Source organism: Gavia stellata, chromosome 11, assembly GCF_030936135.1.
Source record: "Gavia stellata isolate bGavSte3 chromosome 11, bGavSte3.hap2, whole genome shotgun sequence".
In the NCBI taxonomy this organism is placed as follows: domain Eukaryota; kingdom Metazoa; phylum Chordata; class Aves; order Gaviiformes; family Gaviidae; genus Gavia; species Gavia stellata.
Window position 1 is genome coordinate 3336073 of NC_082604.1, and position 20342 is coordinate 3356414.

The 20342-nt window shown below is 42.5% G+C and overlaps 1 protein-coding gene across 4 annotated transcripts in view; it reads left to right on the forward strand.

The window, feature by feature from the left end:
- Window positions 1-1408: 1408 nt before the first annotated feature.
- The window catches only part of PPP2R3A (protein phosphatase 2 regulatory subunit B''alpha), a 43744-nt gene continuing 24810 nt past the window's right edge, over window positions 1409-20342 (forward strand). For 3 of the 4 annotated variants that reach the window (XM_059822969.1, XM_009817787.2, XM_059822970.1), the window contains exons 1-2: window positions 1409-3831; window positions 18678-18938. In XM_059822969.1, coding sequence (XP_059678952.1) covers window positions 1795-3831; window positions 18678-18938 — 2298 coding nt within the window. In that variant the 5' untranslated portion in view covers window positions 1409-1794. Of the gene's footprint in view, window positions 3832-10828; window positions 10961-18677; window positions 18939-20342 lie in introns of those variants that run through there. The other variant, XM_059822971.1, reaches the window with a different exon arrangement.

Sequence of the window (20342 nt, forward strand, 5' to 3'; positions counted from 1 at the left end):
TTAGTTCTTCATCTTCAATGCAGTAATTTCAATGCTTTATATAATCCAAAGAACAAATGGGGACGGTTTCTTTACAGTGTGCAATTCTACTTAATTGCAACGAGCAGACAGGGCACATGACAAATTCCATCGAACACACTTAAATCAGTGCTTCTCAATTTCAAATTAAGGCTTCAAAATATGTGAGATGTGAATGTTCAGCAGTCCTCTGCTATCCCCGGTCCTTAATTACAACAGCATAAAAATCTAAGGTACTTTGCTTTTGTGTGATCCATGTGTACGGACTTATGAGCTAAGATGGGTGGGATATAACATGCATGGAGGGCAGTCCTTTCATCAGATGCAGGTCCGGCCTTTCGCGTAGTGCTAGATATTTACCTTTGAAAACAAAAGAAACCCATGCTGCAGTGTGACTTAGCTGTGATTTAATCATGTTTTATGAAATGGATTTCTGTTTGTACAGGAATAGGGGGTGCTCAGAATTTCATTGGGGTGTTTGATTATTGAAGTAATCAAGAAAGATGAAGCAATGTCTACAATTTAAGACCCTTAAATCTGGGTTTTTCTATCTTTTAATAACAAAGTGAAGCAAGACTTTGTTTTTTCTTGTGCAGTTCTGACCATGATGATAGCATAGCCATTTCCAGCTGCATTTCCTAAGTGTAGAACACTCAATTACTAGTTTTCACAGGCTTAACCTTTATACAAACGTTACTTTCTGCTCTTGATGTCTATACCAGCGGACTTAAGTAAACCATGCTGCTGTTTATGGGTTGTGAGAGAATGAAAAACAGTTATTCTTCCTTAAAATATTTTGCCATGGTTCTAGAGACCTTGGTGAAAGGCTAAGGGGAGCCAATGTGGTCTTTACTAAAGGCCATATATTCTTAGAGGCATTCATCTACTTTGCTCCAAGCTGTTTGCAGCTTTCTATAATCCAGAAAGCTTGGAGATCCTGAAAGTGCTTTTCTCTGCTGCTCTTTGCCTTATTTTTAGAGTCTTGGAAAGTGAAAGTCAGAAATTCACAACACCATCAAAATGTTTTGCTCCATTAGAATTAAAGGTAATGTTTTTTTCAGTCTGGGGAGGGAAAAAAAGGAAGTCTGAAAAAAAATTAATGAGTGGTTAAAATAAAGCTGTTAAAATGGCAACACACAGACAGCCTGTGTATAAATATAGGCGAGCTCCTCAGCAGTGCTCTTATATGGTAGATCTGAGTGAAGGAAAAATATCAGCCTACTCTTATTCTGTACAAGCCTGTGTGTTGGTTGTTACAGTCTGGTGCCATATGTTTGGTAGTAGACAAGGCTGCATATTACATGGAAATTACAATAACTTTCACCTTTTTTCTGTTGCAGGGACCTACCTTACCTGTGTGAGAGGGGAATCTCACAAGCGTACTGTGGATTTTTTGTCTGTACATGCTACTTGATTATCTCTCTCTTACTGACCCACCCAAAAAGGGAGAAGGGTCGAACAGAAATCATTATCGTGTCACTTCTGCCTAAGAACTGGCTGAATTTTATGACACCTGCTGGAGAAGCTACCTGGACCATTAGAAATGCAGCAGCTCGTGCTGCACCTCTGATCAGCAAAGCTTTCTGCATGGAGTACAAGAATCAAGTTGCCTTAAGTTAAACCATATGCAAGTTGCACTAATTGTTGTAACTGTACTGCTGATGCCACTCCAGACTTCACTAGGGCTTTCCAAGGCAGGAGTTTCTCATGTAGTTTGAATGTTTTCAACTGACATTTGAATGTTTTTATTAAATCTGGTGTGGCTGTGAAAAGTGTATGTGGGGTGAACTTTTTCCTGTTAAGTTCATGGTGAATTTTGAAGCCTCACTTCCAAGTGTGATCTGTGCTATGGCAGCAACCTACAGGCTTATGGTCACTTCTGTGAACTGCTACAGCAGTGTGGTGATAGACCAGCACTTTCAGCACACTGTGCATTACTGCACAGGGACTTGCCAAGTGTTTAAGCAAGGAGTTACATGCATAGTTGCCCACCACAGTGTCTGCGCAGAGCTCAGTGTCCAAGATACCAACCTAGACCATAAAATTCCTGTTCCTGAAAATGGACTTGCCTTGACTGGAAATGAGGACTATCACCAAATCCTCCCAAATAATCCAAGAGTGAAAAAGGGCTCTTCAGTGCAAGCCTCCAGCAGTTTAAAAGACATTACTGGTGAGGCCATAAACCTTGCCAGTGGTAAAATAAAAGAATTCTCCTTTGAAAAGCTCAAAAACTCTTCCAGTCATGTAGCCTACAGAAAGGGAAGGAAAGTTCGGTCAGAATCATTCAGCAGACGATCATTTGATTTTGACTTGATTTATGGGCACTTCAACAATGATGAGAACTGCCCTCCGTGTGGCTTTCTGCAGAGTCCTTCACGTGTGGAGAAATGGCAGGAAAGCAATGATGCTCCAGAAGTCACCATGAATCCCATGGTTCCCTTCTCCCCTCATTCCTTCTCTGAAGAAAACTTCATTACCCAGATTTTAGAAAAACACAAGCTAGATGGTTCTTCGGGTGGAGATATTAAGGTGTGCTTAGACATCTTGCTCAAGTGCTCAGAGGATCTGAAAAAGTGCACAGACATAATAAAACATTGCATCAAAAAGAAGTCTGCAGGCAGTGTTAGCGGAGGGAACAGCAACGATCCCCTGGCTAATTCGGAAATGATATATATGAATCTGATGACAAGATTTTCTTCATACCTGAAAAAGCTACCCTTTGAGCTCAAGCCACCAGGACACAAGGAAGCTAGTGACTTGGCAGAACTAGTTAACTGTTTTCATGGCTTGCAGCAAACTCCCTTCCCCCCAGTATTTGGAGATGAGCAGCCACCTAGGTATGAAGATATTATTCAGCTGCCATCCTCAAGTGCAGTTCCTCTCGGACTACCGGGTGATCAGCGTGAGGTGACAAGCACCTCTCAGTCCATCCAAACAAGCACTGTGAGCTTTACCTCAAACTCCCTTCACAGCGTCCCACAGGAGAACAGTGTGAGAGCTGTGAAAGACGCTTGTGCTCTACCTCAGTTACCAGCCACAAGCCCTTCTGACTGCACGTCTTCCACTGAGGCTCTGTACATTGAGGAGGAGTCTGATGGGGAAAGAACATTAGGGAAAATAAAGAAGGCAGAGCAGAAAGGGGGCTGGGAGAGGTTAGAGCGCAGCTACCAGCTAGCTGGTTGTTCAGATCTAACTGCCGATGCTAAAGCAGAACGTGTCAGGGTGGGAGATGTTGAGCTCTCCCACACTTCTGAGAAAATGACTCCTTTAAAACCAATTTCAGATTCTGTGTTGCGTGGTTCCCAAGCTGATGTCTCCAAAGGAGAACAGATGTGCAGTAAGATGGACAAGGATGAGATAGACAAACTGCTGCTGGACTTGGAGTGCTTCTCACAGAAAATGGAGAGTACTTTGAGGGAACCCTCTCTAAAGGAGAGTGAACCTGCCTGTTTGCAGGTGTTTGGCTGGCAGGGTAGGCAGGTACTACCTCTGGCTCTTGAACCCAAAAGTAAACCCATTGACCCCACTTCCCCTTTGTCAAAAATCATGGAAACCAATGGTCATAAAATGGAAGAGGATGACAAAGCCCTTTTACTGCGTATCCTGGAAAGCATTGAGGACTTTGCCCAGGAACTGGTGGAATTCCAGACAGGCAAGGGAAGCTTGTCCAAGGAGAGGGAAGTGATGCAGATTCTTCAGGAAACTTTAACAACTCCTTCACAGTCCCTCCTTGCAGGGCAAAAAAGCTATGCTGGGGCTGCCTCCAGAGACTGTGTTCCAGCTTCAATTCAGCAGGCCCCAGAAGTGATTAAGGTAAGAGAACCAAACCTTTGATGGGATAGTGAGTAAAACAAACATGGGAAAATGTGGGGAAAAAATAATTACATCTGCTAAGTGATTCTTTGTGCTTTGGATGCTGCAGTGTGGAGTAACATGCTCAACGTGGCAAAAAGGTAGTGTTTATTGAAATAAAAAGAAAAAAAGAAAACTAAAACCCCTATGCAAACAAACTGTGCCCTGACGTGCAGTTTCACCTTTGAGCTTGTTCCTTTCCTGCTGGTGCTCATGTAGGCTGTTTGCTTGTGGTTTAAATGGGTCCTACATAATAGAGGGTAGAAGCACTTTTTCAGCTAACTACTTTGTTCCTGGAAGCAAGTATTGGACTGCCTCTCACCAGTTCAATGAGAACTGGATGCTCCACCTCTCCCTTCCCCATCTCCGAGCAGACTCCTACAGCCTTTGTTGTCCTCCTCATCACTAGTTCCTAAAAAGGGAGATCCTCCATGGCACAAAGGTCAGAATCTAGGAAGATTTAGTTTTCTTTTCCCTGTCCCCAGTGCATAGTGTCATTGTGGAGTCTGCATTGCATGTATCTCTCAAATGAGGAGTAGGTTTTCCTAGGAAAAAGGGTCTTTATGGGAGCCTGCTTTAGAGGGAAGCCAAGGCTGTCTGTCCAGCCCTCAGTGCTTTTCATTTGATAACAAGTGCCAAATTTTCAAGAGAACTTGGTGCCAAACTTCCAAGTGCACAGGAGGTATAGAGAGGGCTTCAATTTCCAAAATCTGCCTTCTGCATAGGCACTTAAAAAGAGCCCAGATTGTAAGTGAACTTCCACAGCTCCTTCCAGCTGGAGCATGACGTGTATGTCTTCAAAACTGTCCATTTTCCTGAAAATACAGGTGTTTGGGGGAATTCTGAAAGGAGGTGGGTGGGGTGTGTTTGACACTAAATGACAGCGCGGAGATCTTTTTAGACTGGGCTCTCCAAGTGCTTCTGATGTTTCTCTAGGCGTCGTTGCTTACAGAAAACGGTGAGCCTAACCTTGTCCGATATCTCCAGCAAGGGAAAGAGGCTTTTTCCTCGAAGAGTGTAGAATTAAGCAGCTCAAAAAGCTCTAAAGTGATTGCTTTTAATAGCTATTCTTGCCTTGTATATTAATTTACAAAATTTTCTAACTTGTGCACTTCAAACAAAAATGTGTTTGATAAAGTGTGCCACTGACTTTGTAGCAGTTTTTCTATAATACTTGAAAATTGAATGCGTTTACACTGTTAAATAGCTTATCAGTCTGGTCCCTTACCAGCTTGTTTCCCTGATCACCCACCTAGCCTGTGTAGTTTGCTCCCAGCCTGCCTTCGACAGACACATAATACGCACACATAGTACAAGAGCTCTTCTCTTCCATGCAGCAGCACAACCCTTGCTTTGTGTAGATGCCTAGAACTGAATATCACGAGAGAATAACTGTCCCCAGAGGAGCTGGAGGGGGCTTGGGCTGAGCACCGCGCAGCATGGATGGAGCTGGTACCCTTCAGAGGGAGTTGACCCTTAGCAGAGTGGACACAAGTCATCTGACCTGCTGATTCTATGCTTACTCTGATGTTCGGTGTCATTCATAGTATAGATGTGGCCACGCACTTGGCTATGGACGCAAGGCCCTCTCTAGGTATAGCGTCTAGGGAACACATCCGTATTCCTGGATAACTCTGGATCTGGCTGGAGCTTCATGTGGATTCTGATTCAGTATTGCACATGTGTGCCTGAATGAATAATATGTAAAGTACTTGTTATATTTTCTTAGGGCTCATAAAATTGTTATCAAATAGTTGCATGCACACACAAAAACCCCAGAGATCTAATACCAATGAAAACACAGTGCAGCTTTTACTTATGAAGGTTGTGACAGTTCTAATATCCCTCAAATCCTAAGCAATGGAAAAGGAAAGAGAGCCACTTCAGACCAGACAGTTTGCTGGCTTAGCTGGCCGATCTGTGTTGAAATCTGTGCTAACTTATATCAGCAACAGACTTTTCCCTTTATCATAAAACCAATTATGTTCTCCACAGAGAACAATATAATTACTTGCCTCTTCATTTTCAAAACCAAAATATTTAGAAACTAGGACATGAATACTCAAGAAGTCCATCAATTTTACAGAGCACATAATGAGTGCATCATGCTTCTTCCAGGCAGGCCAGGAAGCATTGCGTGCTTTTAGACTGTCCGACATTTCCCATTCTGAGATCCATTTTTCCATTGCTTATCTCTAAACCTCCAAGTATTTGTTCTTAAATTTCCTGTTCTGTGTGCCTGTCTTAAGCTGATTTTTTTAATATGTTGGTTTTGAAAGAAATAATTTAGTGAAAACAGTTCAATTGTCTGTTAGAAGCCTGCAAAACCCCCAAATATTTATCTATATTTTTGTCTCTAGATAGGAGGGCAATAAGGAGTGAAGCCTGGGTGGACTGGCAGGTGTCAGGGAAATAGGGGGAACTAGAACTAGTGAGTAGTGAAGAAGGTGGAGATGGGACTGTTGGGATTCTCTGACCTGATCTGCAGAAGTGCTGAGCGTCAGGGTTTTGGTTTTTTTGGAAGGTAAAGGGTAAAATGTCATTCTGCAAAGTCCTTGGAAAAGTCAGTTGTGGATGTTTTTGACCTTAACTTCTGTGCCCTTAGTCTACCACCTGTACAGGATGACAGAGTATTTCAATTCAGTTAATGCTTGCAGAATACTTAGTACTCTAGTGAAAATACCTTAGAAAAGTCTGTAAGAAACTTACTCATTTTGTTTTCAGAATCAGGTTTGAATAGTGCAGGGCTCTGCTCCAAGTCCTGCTCATGCATTTTATTTTAAGAGCTGTTGGATGAAGTTTGTGAATAATTTTGGGAGCAGAGACCAGGACCAGGGTTAGGTACAAAGAGAGGTCTCTCTTTTTTATCCTTCCTCTGTTGGATCTCTCTTCTCAAAAGGATTACTCATTGTGCAGTGAGCCAGAAAAGGCAGTCCTGCTTCCCGTTTCTCTTTCCCCCATGCCTCTATGTCCTATTGCATGGTTTTGAATCTTTCTTCACACTGACTTATGATGCTTGTATACAAGATAAAAATTTTTAGTTAGGTTTGTTTTCTGCCAGATCAGTAAATGAAACTGCTCAAGCTGAGGTCAGACGGGTGGTACAACTGTCTCTGGACAAGGACTGTGGGATCTGGGAGCGGAGGGTTTACAGAGTTGAGAAACGGTCTTGGACCACCTTGTCTAAACCACATTATATCTCGGATGGTAGAGCCCCGAGTCAAGTATCCAGAGGCCATTCCTTGCTGCCACGTCTTTCCCCTGGGCTGGGTCTAGGCAGCATCTATCTAATCCTGCTTTGCCTGGATGACTGATGGGGTGGTTATTGCTGGGACTCTCAGAAGCGTACCTAACTTGCTGTGATCTAAAACATTGTCCTGAGGCCACACACCTTGCTTTTATGTATCAAAATGTCTGGGTTGCATGCTTAAACAGGTGGCCCGAAGATGGCTCTGAGTGGAATTAAGACTGTTTCATAATCATGTAAAAAGTTAAGGTTGACCTGGCAACTTCGTAATTCTGTGTGCTGCTTTGCTTTGCAAATTTAATGATACACTTATGAAGGATCTAGTGTGGGGCAACTACCTGTAAAAACTGTCTTCTGTGACATCATAGTGACTTTAACGTTGTCATGAAATAATTACATTTTCTCAAAGCGCATGGAAAATAAAATGGAAAACTTTTTTCTGGAAAATCAGCTTTCATCTACATATATTACAAATTGTTTGATCAGACATTGATAATACCTGTCGATTAAGCTATACGCACAATCTGCAGTCTTTTCAAACATCAATTATTCATTATTTCTAAACCCAAATAGTAAAAAAGGGCATTTTTTTTCCTCTTTGGTAATAGGCATTGGAATAAATGAAAATAGTAATTAAATCTTAAAGTATCTCAGAATCAAAGATGACACAGAAAAAAACGCTAAATCAGGTTAAATTAAAGAATTAAAAGAATCAATACCACTCGGGGACATGTTCATGGCATGCAGGCACCTTTTGTCATCAGGGCAGATACAGCCTCTCCTTGTGTGAGGTTGATTTATCTTGAAGTAGACATCTAAAGGTAGGTAAAACAAAGCCTAGTGATACATGTTGAGTTTTTCAGCCTCACTGACTCTAAAAGCAAGAAGTCACACTGTCGCTGGAGAAGTTTAATCTGTTTAAAACAGCTGAAGCTGCTGCCTTTCTCAGCTACACAGAGTGCATTGAACTGTTGCAGCCAGGCTTTGGGGTACAGCTAAGTCCTGTGACGATTAAATCATCCAAATCTTTTAGGACTAAGCCTCCAGCTTTAGGCACAGGTGAGATTCTTTCTGTGTTCTGATGGCTAACGAAGGCAATCGTACACCTCTTTAGATTTGACATATCTCACCTTCATGCTTTAAACTGGGTCACTTATAGCAAAGAGGAATTTCTAAATTTGACTGCAGTTTGTTCAGTTGATCTGTAGGCTGTTGATAGCAGATTTTTCTGCTGTGCATTTTGTCCAGTTGACTTTGAAACTGTTGATACAAGATTCTGTTGCTGTCAGTTTCTCGTAGTACTATCTATGTTTTTATTTATACCCACCTTGTGTGTTTTGACGATAGGAATTATTATACTAGCAACCTGCTATATTGTAAAAAAAAATGGGAATTCAGGCACAGCAAGCCATGTCTCCAGATACTTGTATTTTTCCAGGTTATCAGTGCAAAAAACCCCAAACTTCTGGGATTTCTTGTGACTCTTTGATTTGTGAATGAAAAATGTGTGCGTTTTTTTAAGAAATAGCTAGTGATTCCTAGATCAGTATGTCTCTTCCATGCATATGTCTTTTAAAGCCCAGTGTAGCTGGTCTGGATGCAGCTGTAGGTATGGGAGGTTCTTTGGACAATATTTCCTCCCCAGTCTGTAAATGGGGTGGCAGTCTGTAAGCAGAGTGAGAGTTCAGTGGAAGATGAAGTAACTACACTTGTTGCAGATGATTTAAAATAAATCACCTTCTGACACACTGCTATATGAGATGTGCAGGACTCCCAGTACAGTGGAGCCTTGTGGGCTCTTTAGGCATTGCCTTAATGTTTAGAAAAAATTGTCAGAGTCAGAAAAACAAAATTTCTTCCAAAACTTTTGCATGTGGATCTGTGTATCCTTCACTTAGCGGCAATTCCAGTTCAAACATTCCTGCCTGCCTTTTTCTTTTTTGGGGCTCCTTTTCTCATTGTGTCCTCATCCTACCACTCTGTTAGGCTTCATATCCATTTGCAGGGCACATGCCAAAGTGGGCTGATGACAGTGTAATAACCTTGTGATTCTTCAGGCTTGTGTCTGTGAAGATACACCTGGACTTCAGAGCTTTTTCAGCTCCCATGTTGCGCAGTTTAGACATAGCTACAGTGACCTAAAGGAACCAAAACTATCCTACATTCTTGTTCAAATCTTTCATAAAGAATTGGATTCCACAGCCCAGCTCGTGGGACCATGGCCTGATGGTTGAGAAGCAACAGGAAAGAAAATAATCTTGGGGGTTTTGATACAGATTTATGACGACATTAAATTCCTTTTGTGAATGTCAGCTGGGGGGGTCTCTCTCCTTTAGTAAATAGCCTATTTAACTGCACAAGAGCAAATTTATGATGGCAAGAGCATTCTTTTGGATAGGCTGTTTCTGTGTCTATCTGTAGTCCAGTTATATTAAGTGATGCTGTATATGAAGTAACCTTGGGCCTTCTACAGGAAACCAAGAAGAGAAGGATATCGGAGGTACATGTGGTCTGATAAAAGCTTTCTGTTGGTGAGGCTCAGTGAGACCCTTTCATTTCAAATGCAGTATCTTGATAAAAGCAAGCCCTACTAGCTAGAAATGAGATGATGTTCTATGTTACTAAGCTTACAAAGTAAACTGGCAAAGTAGCTAGGACTTTTCAAGTCAAGTAGGGAAAGCTGGGAATGGGACTAGGTGCTTGTTCATCTTGTGGAGTAAGAACTGGATTTGGGCCTCTGTTCAGCAGTGTTGTTGTGATAGGAGAGAGACAATACACTTTTAACAAGCCTAGACAAAGTCTGAGCAAGGGTTCGAAGTCTACTTGCTGAAGGTCGCACAGAGAAAGAGTAGGCTAGTGTCCACTGAGAATTCCTTTGCTGTGAGAGTTATGGGAGAAGTGAATAAGAGAGAGTGATGCTTTTTGGTGTCTTTATGAAACAGTTTTCTTAAGAACTGCTTTAGAATGCCTGAGTTTATTATCCAATATCATTCTTACGTGCTTGCTTGGCGTTAAAGAAACTAGATGATTTGCTTTTTCCAACCAAGAAGGAAAAATTGATGTTTTTTGAAAATTACAGCCTTTGGTCTAGAGTGGGAACTAATGCTGATCTTCTGCTTCATCACCTCAGAAGCAGGGACCTCAAACCACTAGCATCATACGCGCACGGGCCTTGGCTGAGAGCGTGTGGTTTAACTCTAGCTGAGTCTGATGTGAGTTTGTACCTCAGGTTTCAGCATTGAAGCACATAAAGTAAGAACTATTGGGGAAGATGGTATATTTAGGCACTTCTGCAGTGTGTCTAATTTTAGCACTCTTGGTAGTGGTGGTGGGTGCTTCCTTTCCTGTTTTACCCCTGGCCTATTACAAGCCAAGGACAGATTGTCTGTCATGTAGCCAGCAGGGAAATAGATTCTGTTGTAGATCATGTTTCTCAATTAAAGTGTTACAAGAAGGCAGAAGATCCTGGTGGTACTGAAAGATACTTTGAGTATCAGTTAAAAAAGGGAGGTCTGGCTTCAGGAGTAAGATAAAATCTCTGGATGTTGTCCTTGTGAAGAAAGAGAAGACATAGTATGTTGAAGCCATTTGCCATTTTTTGCCTGTAAAAATCAAAACCAAGAAAAGCAACGTACTGGTCTTGACGTGGTCTCCTACAGAGTCCCTGTGCCCCTTCTGGAAAGGGCAGTATCTGCTTAGGAGCTGACCAGGATGATGATCAAGGAGAGTTCTCTGCGGAGGGACCCAGACTTAGGAGGGGAGCTAGCTTTCCTTGCGAAGGGCTGTGATTTTGTTCTACCATCTCGATTCAAGAGGAGGCTGAAGTCATTCCAGCAGGCCCAGGTTTGAATGCTTGGCATTTCTTTTTCTTTTTCTGTTGCTTTGTATTTTTTATTGGATCAGAGAATCAAACTGTGTCCCCTCTAGGCGTGTCTATTTGCAGAAAGCTATTTGCAGCTAGATACCAGCAGATTTAAAAATAAACCTTCCAGGCTTAGATTGCAGAGTTAAAATGTCTTTGTAAACAAGGGGAAAAAATTAACAGCAAGGGCAGTGATTTAATAGGGAGAGGTAGTGTAAGACTATTAAATCTCTTCTGTGTTTTTTGTAAGAAAACCCCTATTTGTGCATGTGATTGCGCTGAATCTTTCTTATTGCATGCGGAACAGCCACAACATTCTGCTGTATTTAGTGGGTTGTGCTCGCTACTGTACAAATTTGTGCACAGACCAGCCGACCTGACTTTGGCATTTGTGATTTTTACCATCTTGAGGTGCTTCTCTGTGCTGTTTCCTCCCATCTCTGGACTGTGGCTGAAGGAGATAATAGAATCGTAGAACCATTTAAGTTGGAAAAAACCCTTAAGATTATGGCGATGTAGCCAAAGAAATGGAAGTTGTACTGTGGCTATATTTCTTGGTAATTCCCAGCTGCTGTACTCACTTTCTGGGACAACTGGCAAAAGACTGGAGTAATTTATGCTGGAACACCAAATGAGCATGTAGCCACCTCAGATTTACAGGGGGTCACAAAATGCTGAAATCAGCCCATCTTGAGCTTCATCTATATTTAACTTCCTCACTGGGTCACTAATTATTTAAAAAATGGAAATTATGAGCGGTGCAGCTGTTTCCTAGGAAACAGCTATTAAAATCGCTCCAGAGTATCTTGTAGTGTATTTTGTTTTCATGATTTCTGGTGACAGGTTAAAGTACATATATGAGGTTAATCTCTGGAACATGTTTTTTCACTCCCTAGAGGAGAATTGCATGAAGTAATGATGTGTAGTAATAGCTTGGGTGGGGACCATGAGCAATTTAGAAGAGACTAACAAGAACCATGCAGCACAGCTAAGTTCACTCTCCAGAGTTCGGCTGATCACCTAAAGACGTAATCAGGGTATGGACTGCAGGGAGTGATAAGATCTCCTGGTAGAGCGACTGGAAAAATTGACAACTCTTTGGTACATGAGCCCTCTGCCTGGGCTGAGGTAGGAGCAGCGACCTTCACTGCTAAACGCATTGAGAATAACTGTTGTGGGGCTGCAGATCCAAGGCAAGTGAACCAATGCAGTGGGCAATTGCAGCTGAAAAAAGGTGGTCTTAACTTCCACTTCTCTTTCTTCAAATACTTGTTCCCTCTTGCTGCCCCCTCAGTGTGTGTCACCCCTGTCTTGCACTGGGCCTCACGGGCCTTTCTGTGATCTGGCTTAACTCGTAACATGGCAGAATATCATCCAGCAACACAGCTAAGTCCGTTATCTGCCTTTCCAAGTGGGTCAAATTGATTCACAGAGGGGTCTGGCGAGCTCTAGAGCTTGGTACACAGTGACAATGTACATTTGGGAGCGGAGGACAGAGATGGGAGTTCCCCCACTTGGCAGCAGCGCGATGTTAATTTTTTGTGCTTTGTGAGGCTATACCTTGTGGCTTGGGTGTGCTACTGTGAGATGACCCGAGAGTAGAGGTAATTGGACTCACTAAGTACAGAAAAAGTGCTAGCAGGCGGAAAGGTAAAGTGATAGGGAGCAGAGAGATGAGTGATTGGTAGTTTGTGGAACATGTAGATGTGAGCCAGAAAGGCAAGGGAGGAGAAGGTTTTTTGTAAAACCCCGTATCTCTTTTAAGAGCTGTAAATTTCAGTTCTCGTGCTCATCTTTTGCAGGACAGTTTATGGAAGGATCAGAGAACATAGCAGTGTTGGTAGGAAGGGAGTTAGAGAGGTCTCTAATCCAACATCTCACTTGTAGGAAGAGTGTTCCTAACACTAGGTCTCTCAGAGCTGTCTTCTCGGAGTCTTTAACTCCCCAAGGATGAGGATTCGTCCCACGCCCTTCTGGTGACCTCTTGCTGGCTGTACTACCCTCAGTTAAATTCATCCTCCTCCTGTCCAGCCTAACCCTCCCAAACTGCAGTTTATGGCTGTTGCCCCTTCTACACCATGTACCACTACAGAGTTTGGCTCCACTGTCTCTGTAACTGCGCTTCAAATAGCTGTAGGCTGTGATTAGCCCTTCCCTTAGCTTCCTCTTTGCCTGGGTAAACAGGCTCAGCCCCTCAGTCTCTCCTGCCATGTGCTCCTGACCCCGGCTGTCTGATTTGTCATCTGTAGATCTCTCTCCGGTCTCTCCCCATCCTTTTTGAAGTGAAGGCCCAAAACTGGTCGCAGTAATCCAGATGCAGCCTCACTAGTGTCAGGCAGAGGAGATAAGTTCCCATGTTCTCCTGGCCCTACTCCTAATGCAGTCTAGTATATCATTTGTGTTATTTGTAATTAGACAATGTTGCAGGCTCATGTTCAGCCTGGTGCACACCATCTCCCCCACATCCTTTTCAGCAGGGCTGTTGCTCAGCCAGTGGATTCCCAGCCTGAACTGATGCTTGGGGTTGCTGTGCGCAGGTGGAGAGCTTGGCACCTTTTCTCATGGAAGTAGTTGAACAGTTTGTCAAGGTGTCTCACACCTGAGGTTCTGCCTTTCATCATGCCAGCCTTCCCCCTCAGAAAGCGTCATCTGCAAATCAGGACAGATGAGAGTTGGAGTTTATGCCCACTGTTGTCCTTCTGTCTGAATTAATTTGGATACACACTGGTTGTTTTCTCCATAGAGTTTTCAGGGAAGCATTTGGAGTGTGGGCTGAACTATATCAGTTGCAGGAAGGGCGTGTGTAAGATCTATAGGCACATTTGTCAGTGGAGGCATGCGAGGTCTGTGTTCTCAAAACTCAACCAGATAAGGCCATGAGGAACTTGATCTAGCCTTAGAGTTAGCCCTGTGTCCCTTCCCACCTAAATCCTTTTTGTGATTTTTGTGTTCCTTAAGTAGAGTTTGTTTTCATTTGCGTTTTGCTTTGATGGGACTTTGTTCCTTTTGGTGAGTTTACGATTTATAGTAGAAAAGATTCTTTCCAGAAATGCATTTTCTCATAGCCTCTTCTGTTCGTACTGTTGGGAGCCATGTGCAGCTGATCCTTTGCTGTTCTTACTCCCCTTTGAGGTGGGTAAAAGCAGAAAGATACAATGATGGGGGAGGGCTTCAGGGAAGGAAAGGAAGAGAAGAGAAAGTCTTGGGCGAAAGATACGAATCAGCTCTGGAGAACTGATGATCTTTGAGGATGGCTTGTGTCCAGTTACCATCAGACTTCAGTAAGACAGGAACTGTAAAAAATGGAAGGAGACATTAAGTCAGCGCTGTGGAGTGCGAGAAACCAGGCTGAGTCACTGTACCCTAGAAAAGAGGATTACAGAATCCCATTTGGAAAAAACCAAGAAACTGGTAAATTTATTATCTAGGCTCCTATTGGAAATTGAGGCGAGGAGGGAGTAGAAAGTATTTGAGCACTTGATATGATACTACTTCCTTCCGTGGATTTCCCTTCTGCTGGGACTGGCAAGAGGTTTAGCCTCTGTGCTTTGTTTGTGTAGCTACAGTGAGGCTGTAGTTCTGTCTGGTTTATTTATAATGCAGTTGTCACTATTTTAGTCTGTCCATAAATAAATTGTATGAGTGGCAAAAGGTGATATAGTGGATAGACAGATTTTAGTTAAGGTAAATTACACTATGTTATAGAGCACTATTTAAAAATGAGCTTGAATCTCACTGTCCTCTTTAGCAAAAAAAAAAAGTTAGCCTATTAGCTATTGGTAACAAAGCTAAATGATTTATTATAATATTTGTAGCTTCCTTTCTCAGTTGTCCTTTCTGAAAATGCACATCCCTGTTGGAGAAGTGCGTTCCACTAAGCAGACAGCATTTAAAGTTAACTTTTTGCAATAAGAAGCTGTTTTTTCCAAGGAATTGCCACAGAATTTCCCCTCATATAACTTTATTTTTTTCACAAATAGTTGTAATTAACTCCCTGCTGTCTCCATTGTTGTTGACATCTGGTTATACCCATCCCAGAGTATTAACCTGCAAGATTGTTCTAGGGAACAGAATCCTCAAGAGCTGGTTGCTGCTTGTTGTTTTATCTTTGTGTTGTTGTAGACAGCTCATTTCTTACATGAGAAGGAAGAAGACAGAGTTCAAAAATTTTATTCCTATTCCTGAAGTAAATCTTCTGAAAAGAAGCCATCCGTGAGCAGTGCTTCCACCTTGTTTGCCTTGGACCAAGCCGGAGTTAGTGATTCAGTCTTAGCTGCAAGCCTATGTCTGAACTGGCTCCCTACTTAGAAGCGCAGCAGCATTCCCTGTATTTCTCCTATAGATGTCTAGCCTTCTGGCTTGTGTTGTGGTCGTGGATCAGGAAATTAATGTAGATTCTGGGGTCATGACTTGTGGCTTATGTGATCTGGTACCAAGCATTGCTGACTTTGGCAGTACCTGGCGGAAAATGAGTTGCTTTGCTTTTCAGAAGGTAGAGGCCAGGGCAGAGTGCATGAGTTGTGTTACAGGATGATCAGCTCTAGTCTTGTGCCATATCGGGATGTATATTGTATGCAGAAGAGGAGGAAAATGGCACAGTGCTGTTGTGGTGCTGTACTTTGGGTCTGCCTGTTTGCCTTCCAAGAAAAAAAAGTCCAATTTTATTGTGCTCTTGTACTGTAAGAGAAGGAGATATATTGTTAGAGTCAATGTCCTTTGAGAGAACAATATGTTGGTTTGCTTCCTTTTGGTTTGTGGACATTTTTGTTAAATTTGAGTCATTTCTTCTGGTTCCTCAGAGTCCTGGCAGCTGGGAGTACATGTGTGCACTGAAGAGATTAACGAGCAATAAACCTGTTTCTGAGAAGTGGGTCTTCAAGACAAACTGATGTTAAGTCCTATTATAGAAGTCAAGTGGCAGGAGTTGGCACCTCGTTGTCTGTTCCAGCTTTGCATTGTTTGTATGAATATGGTGCTGTGAGAGACCAGCAGGGATTTCCCCTCTGCTGGAATCCAGAAAGTGAAAACTGCTGAGAAGAGTTGGGTTGTGGCTGGAAAAGGCGCTAGCTAGGGAGGGCAGACAGGGTGGGAGGCAGACTGTAAAAGCAGAAGTGGTGGTGTGTGCGAGTTCTCCAGGTCAAATTGCTAGCTTGACTTACACACCAAGGTCCGATTCATTAACCCACTATTTCCCAATCAGTTGGAGGCTTCTTGAGAAGCCCTGTCTTGGGGAGCTCTATTCGCCCCTCTTGCTTAGCCTCCCTTACTGAAGCAGACAGCCGTGAGAGGGGAGTGGATCTTCATCTACCTCTAACATGCAGCAGTGGCCGCTCTGGGGCTATGTGCTCCCTCCCCAGACACATTCAGCCTGTCTGTGTTTTGCTTTTGTTGCTCTACTGAGCAAAGAGCAAAAAGAAGCCAGGAGAAGAGTTGTCTTCTATTAATCCAGCGAGCTGCTGCTCCCAAAGTGAGCGACCAGCTTCCCCCCAGCTTAACCCCTGCCACCATATCAGGTCATCTTCCTGCATTGTCATACTGTGGGACAGAGTAATCAGGGATGATGCTTACCCTGTCCACAGCCCTCTTCAGTCCCAGTAACACTTCGAACCTCTGACCTGGCCCACTTTGGGCTCCAGCATCACTCAGGATCAGACACAAAGATGTTCAGTGTGTGAGAGAGTAGGAAAAGTCAAGGGAGATGAGAGGAAGAACAGATGGTGGTTATCAGGCTTGTTCTCCAAAGGTTGAGAGCTATGTTGAGGACTGTACAGGCTCTGAATACTGGTATTGATAGACTCGGAAATCCTGAAGGCTGAAAGTGATCTTCAGCTTTTCATGTGTTGCAAGACACAGGAGAGGAGGACTTACATGAACGCAAGCTCCAGGTTAATGTGTTCTGTACAGAGCAGTTACAGTACAAAAGTATGCTTCGGTTGGCATGTGTGTGCAAGTGCATGTGTTCCTGCTCCTGAAATGGGACAGCATTTGGGAGAAGGAAGAGGTCTTCCTCCTTTAAAGAAAGAGCAGTGAAGCAGAGGAGTGAAGAGGAGGAAGGTCCTTCCATCTCTCGTTTTACAGAACTCTGAAGAATGGGTTATAAAGTATTCTAAACTGCAGAAAAAACAGCGCTTAAGAAAGATTTTACAAGTCTTACTTCTTCACCTTCCTGAAAGCAAACCCATGGCAAGTTGGGGTATTCAGTATGTGTTAAGAAAAAAGCTTCAAGTTCCTGGAAAACACTAAGGCAAAGAGTTTAGTCAGTTCATCATATACATTATTCTGTATTTAGTGAACTCAGACTTGGCTACTTTATCCTAAAACCATTTTGTTTTGAAATAGTTAGGATAAACAAACTGAAAGTTGCAGCTGTATTTACGTGACTATTGCCTTATTAGCCTCTTATCACACATGCTGTTTATAGTAATAACTACTCTTGCATTCGAACTGTTGTGCAATAGGCAGGCCTGTCGCCTTTTCCCAAGAAAGTGTGTATTCATGGGGGAGTAGGGAATTCGTCATCCCTTGGCATTGCAGCATCTGAATTCTACTGCTTATACTGTAACTACTTTTCAAAGTTTAAAAATTATTCCCTCCTATGTCTGAAAAATTACCTATTTTAGGACCTCATTATGTACTTAAATACAAATGCTGCCTTTTATGAAATGTATTGATGTATGGCTAGAGCTAGAAGGTTCCAGACATCCATTAGAAAAGTGATTTAGTGGGGATCACCATATCAGCCATATGTTTGTTACAGACAGGAGAGGAGCGATCAGATGGGAGAGCTAATGAAAAAAGAGGTGGTAGGCACGGGAGGAAAGACACCCTCAAAAGAGGCATATGGAAGGCCTAGTTTCAACTTCCAGTTTTCTTCTTGTTTGTCAGCAAATGATGCAGGTGCCGATTCAGTAAAACTTTTGGGTGCTTCACCTGCAAAAGGACTCTTTCAACTGGAGTTGTAAACAGACCTTTTGCATTTCGCACTAACTCTGTGTGCTGTGTTATTTGGGTGCCTAATGACAAACTGTGCTGGCTGCTCATAATTCCTAACGTAAAAATTGATTTGCCACTACTTAGTACCTTGAACAAAACCAGATGTTGGACTGCTCAAGTTGGGCATTGACTAAAAGGCTTCCTGAAATTTAGAAGACGGTCTTGCATATCTTTTCTTAATTTATCTGTGAAGCGATACTTTGGCAAAACTATGTTCTCAAGGGATGGAAAATGTCTGTTACGAATGTAAGTTTGCTCATACATGGGGCAAGACGTTTGTGTGGGTGGGTGTTCTAGTTCAAAGTGGAAATACTAAAGACCAGATTTTGATGCTTTGCTGTTTATGGGGCAGAATGACAACCCAGTCACCAGCGTGAGAAGAAATAGCATTGTCCTTGTTCTATGGTATTGCTGAATTGTGGTGTGTGTTTTCTTGTTGTTTAATAGTGTATCATAATCCATAGCTACATACATAAAATGCACAGAAACTACATAAAAGCAGGATGTGACATATCCTAAATTTGTAATGTTTGATATCACAGAAATTTTTTAATTGGCTACTTTAATTGGCTATTTTTATCCCTGTGCTATAATTTCATTGTTGGTGGGTTTTAATTTTTTCCTAATCGCAGGGAGCACAAACTATTTTCTCCTGTTCAGTATGCCATGCTGTTAAAAAGTATTTGTTATTCATTATATTTTCAGGTTCAAAGTAAACAAGAGAAGAAACCTGGGACTTCATCCCCAGTCCCTTTGAACTCCGCGGTTAGCCCTTGCACTCTTCTGCCTGTGAATAAAGCCACCAGCAGTACCCCTTTGTCGATAAACATTCCACGTTTCTACTTCCCTAAAGGACTTCCGAATGTCTGCACTAATCATGAAGAAATCATTGCCAGGATTGAAGAAGCCTTTACAGAGTTTGAAGATGAGAAAGCAAACATCTATGAAATGGGGAAAATTGCTAAGGTAACTATTCTCTAGGTTTTTCATTTTTTGGAGAGAAAGAGTGAAACTAAAACTAATAAAGTATCTCATAGCTCTTCTCATTTTTAGTGAGAAATGTTTAGATGAAGAAAATAGTAAACAAAAATGAGCTCAGTTTGCTGTTTGTCACATCTGATTTGTACGCTCTTTCTTGCTTTGATTTGCAAAATGGTTCTTTCCGATTTCTTACCAAATACAAATTGTACTTTTGTTTTTCTGTTCCTCCATAGTTATGCTCAGAAGACAGCAGAAACTTAGTCTGCCTCTGTGGCTTCAGAGGCAGGTGGTGGTTAGCTGTCCCACTAATCTGGACATCATCTATGTATACTGTTGCAGTGTTGCTTGAGAAAGCAGTTTCCAACCTACGCCTCCTTGGACATAGAAGAGGGAAATGCTTAGTCAACCCTCGGCCACTGAGATGCATACATTCAGTATCCATAATGCAGGAGTCAGCAGACTTGGAGTTGTTACAGTCTGCTAATGAGTTCTTGGCTTCAGGGAACAAAACACAGCACTTATGTGGGAGCACGATGCAGATGGGTGGTTCTATTTTCCTCTCCTTCAACCACGGTTTTTAGTAATACTGATCTAAAACTAGCAGTTGTCAGACACATCTTATCTGTTCAGTTTGCCCCGAATGCATCTTTTGGCACTGTAGACTGAGCAATGATGTTCTGTCCAAGAGGAGCACTTGTTTTCCAAGAAGGAAGGTTTTTCTGAAAGGAGAGACTAGGCTGGTTTTTTGTTTGTTTGTTTTTGGAGGAATTGAATTACATTATTTGTAAACCATCTCTGAAAACATAAGCAGAAAAACTTCTTTGCTTGACCGAAAAAAGGTTTGAAACTGATTTTATGACAAGACAGGCAACTGTGTGTGGCCTGTCATGTTCAAACTGGGAAAAGGAGGAGGGTGGGGTAAGCAGAGACCTCTGCCTTTCTGTCTGGTCTCTGCATCTGTCGCTACATGGATGTGCTCCATGCCGTTTAGCTGTTGTAAGGCTTGCTTCTGTTCCATGGGATTACTGATGATGGTAGCAGTTTTGGGGCTCTGAAATAAATGCGAGAGAACCAGCTGCCCAGAGGAAACGACAGAAAGTAAATGTCATTCTTTCCTCAGAGTAGCTAAGCTAAACACCTGTAGAAGTACAGTCGCCTGACACAGGGATGGCTAAATCTGAAAGGAGTTCTTATGCTGATTGGGATTCCCAAAGAAACATGCAGGCCCAGACAAAAAGTTGAGAATGGACTTGCAGGATAGTCTTGCTTAATAGAAGAGGTGAAAGAGGCTTTGTGGGGAAAGCAGAAGTGATGCCTCAATTACTTCTTCGAAATATCCTTCCTTCCATTTGGTGTGATATCCTTCTTACCTGTGCCTGGCCTGAACCA